We start from the raw sequence: 1,914 nt of genomic DNA, 5'->3' as shown, positions 1-1,914 counted from the left end.
GTGCCTCAGAATGAAAAAGATACCTTATGAACTTCCTAATCTTCATCCAGTGGTCCCCGCCATTGTCAGTTCTAAAGTACTCCTGCTAAGCCCACCACACTGTTGTTCTACATTTCCTATCCCTAAGGAGGAACGAAGGCCTTCAGTAAAATGTTTATTGGAACTGGCCTCTTTCCCGCTACCCCATTTCCCAAGCATGCCCCCTTCCCCCTCACCTCTCACACCCACGCCACCCACGGCTTCCCTCCAGCCTCCACACACTCTAATGTGTCACATGTGATATTGGAAAGGATGCCTCCCAGAAAGTAGTCAAAGAACAGCCCATTCAAAAGCCAGGTGTTTTATTGAGGTGAGGGGTTATCATTTGTCCCTCATTCACCTAGCATACTTCTTGGTCCAAGCTCGGGCCATGGTATCAAAGGCATCCCTGTCCTGTAAGTACATTCTCCCAATGGACGGAACAAAGGGGTCGTTGGGGTTGGGGTCACATAGCATGGAGGTGATGGATAGCAAGAGTTTGGATATGGTCAGTATAGGAGACCACTGGGACCTGAGAATATCTACACAGATATATCCCCTTCGGTTGATATTGGGGTGGTAGATCGGGGTTGTGAAGTAAATAAGCGGCGGCCTGAAGGGGTAATTGGGTGGGAATTGTATGTTCAGGCGGAACAGCCCACCCTCGTAAGGGCTGTCGGCGGGACCCATAATGGTCCCCTTCCATGTGAACATGCTGTGGTCCACCGGCCCCGCGAAGCACATGGGCGGGGGGTCGTTTGTGATGTCTGTCAGTTCCTTGTGCAGTCGCCTCAGAGCGGTGGATATGTCAAACGGAGCAGGGATGGTCCGGATATCCTGACAGGGACAAAGGGTCAGGGGAGACGATGGGTTAGTGGGACGTGATTTACGAAGACCATGTTTAGAGGCACAGCCAACCCCCCAGGTCGGTGGGTAAGAGCTGGAGCCGGGCTGTGGGCTGTGTAATGGCGGCGGGTTGAAGGCGAGTTGCGGACTCACCTGGACCAGCAAGACCTGAGGGGCTCCTGCTCACCTGTGCTCCGCTCGTCCCTGGATCCTCAATCCTTGGCTCCTGTACCTCCTCCTGCTGCACCTCTGGCTCCTCCATCCATGCTTCTTCCATCACTTCCTCCTCTGCTACTGTCGGCTGCTCAGTGTCTAAAGCCCAAACTGAGCTGCCAGGACGCAAGGCCTCCCTTCTACAGTGCCAACCGCTCCTACCGGCCTGCCACTACTCTTTCTTCAGGCCTGCCCCAAACGGTCCTGCGTTTCCCTGGCAGTATGGAACATGCTCTGTGACATCACAAGGGCCAGCTGAAGACATCAGCAAGTCAGTGGTAGCAAGGTCAGGAAAGACAGAGGGCCTGAATGAGAGGGTGTCATTGTTATAACAATAATTCTATAGTCATAATGTTATAGCAACTTATTGGAGCTGTCTATAAAATAAAGACATAAACAAACAAACAAATAAGTAAAAAGTGAACTTGTATCAAAAAAAAAAAATGGTTCTAGTCCTCTGTAAAGAATAAGGAAGCATGTCAGGCAAGGGAGTCCCCTGTGATATTTTACAACGAAAAGAGGAATACACTGGAAAAAGCACTACAATATTGGCTGCCTTTTCTGCTCCTGGTCACACTGCTGATGGGTGTTCTCCTATGTACATCACAATTTATCGAGGAGGTGCAGGACCTAACGCCAGCTCCCAGGGGATACTTTAGGAGTTTGTCATCAAAATCAAATGCTGTTTCTCACACATGACATGTGCATAGGGTTGATATGTCAGGAGAGAACAACAAGTTTCAGAGTCTATTGAAGGACAATGTATTGCGGCCACACTCTCAAGATTCTCACCCCATTGATTGCCAATCTTTGCTTCGGATTACAGTGTGAAATGCC

The 1,914-nt window shown here is 50.0% G+C and overlaps 1 protein-coding gene across 1 annotated transcript; it reads right to left on the bottom strand.

The window, feature by feature from the left end:
* Positions 1-375: 375 nt before the first annotated feature.
* LOC128780070 (ubiquitin-conjugating enzyme E2 D3-like) lies at positions 376-810 on the bottom strand. The gene has a single exon (XM_053917761.2). The coding sequence runs from the start codon at positions 760-762 to the stop codon at positions 376-378; it is 387 nt and encodes a 128-aa protein (XP_053773736.1). The 5' UTR covers positions 763-810.
* Positions 811-1,914: the final 1,104 nt, after the last annotated feature.

This window comes from Desmodus rotundus, unplaced genomic scaffold (genome assembly GCF_022682495.2).
Source record: "Desmodus rotundus isolate HL8 unplaced genomic scaffold, HLdesRot8A.1 manual_scaffold_219, whole genome shotgun sequence".
In the NCBI taxonomy this organism is placed as follows: Eukaryota; Metazoa; Chordata; class Mammalia; order Chiroptera; family Phyllostomidae; genus Desmodus; species Desmodus rotundus.
The sequence above is the reverse complement of the archived record's forward strand: the minus strand, read 5'-3'. Positions and strand labels throughout refer to the sequence as shown.

Coding starts and splice junctions, on each gene's coding strand:
- LOC128780070 (XM_053917761.2), bottom strand. CDS start 762: ATGTGCTTCGCGGGGCCGGTGGACCACAGCATGTTCACATGGAAGGGG.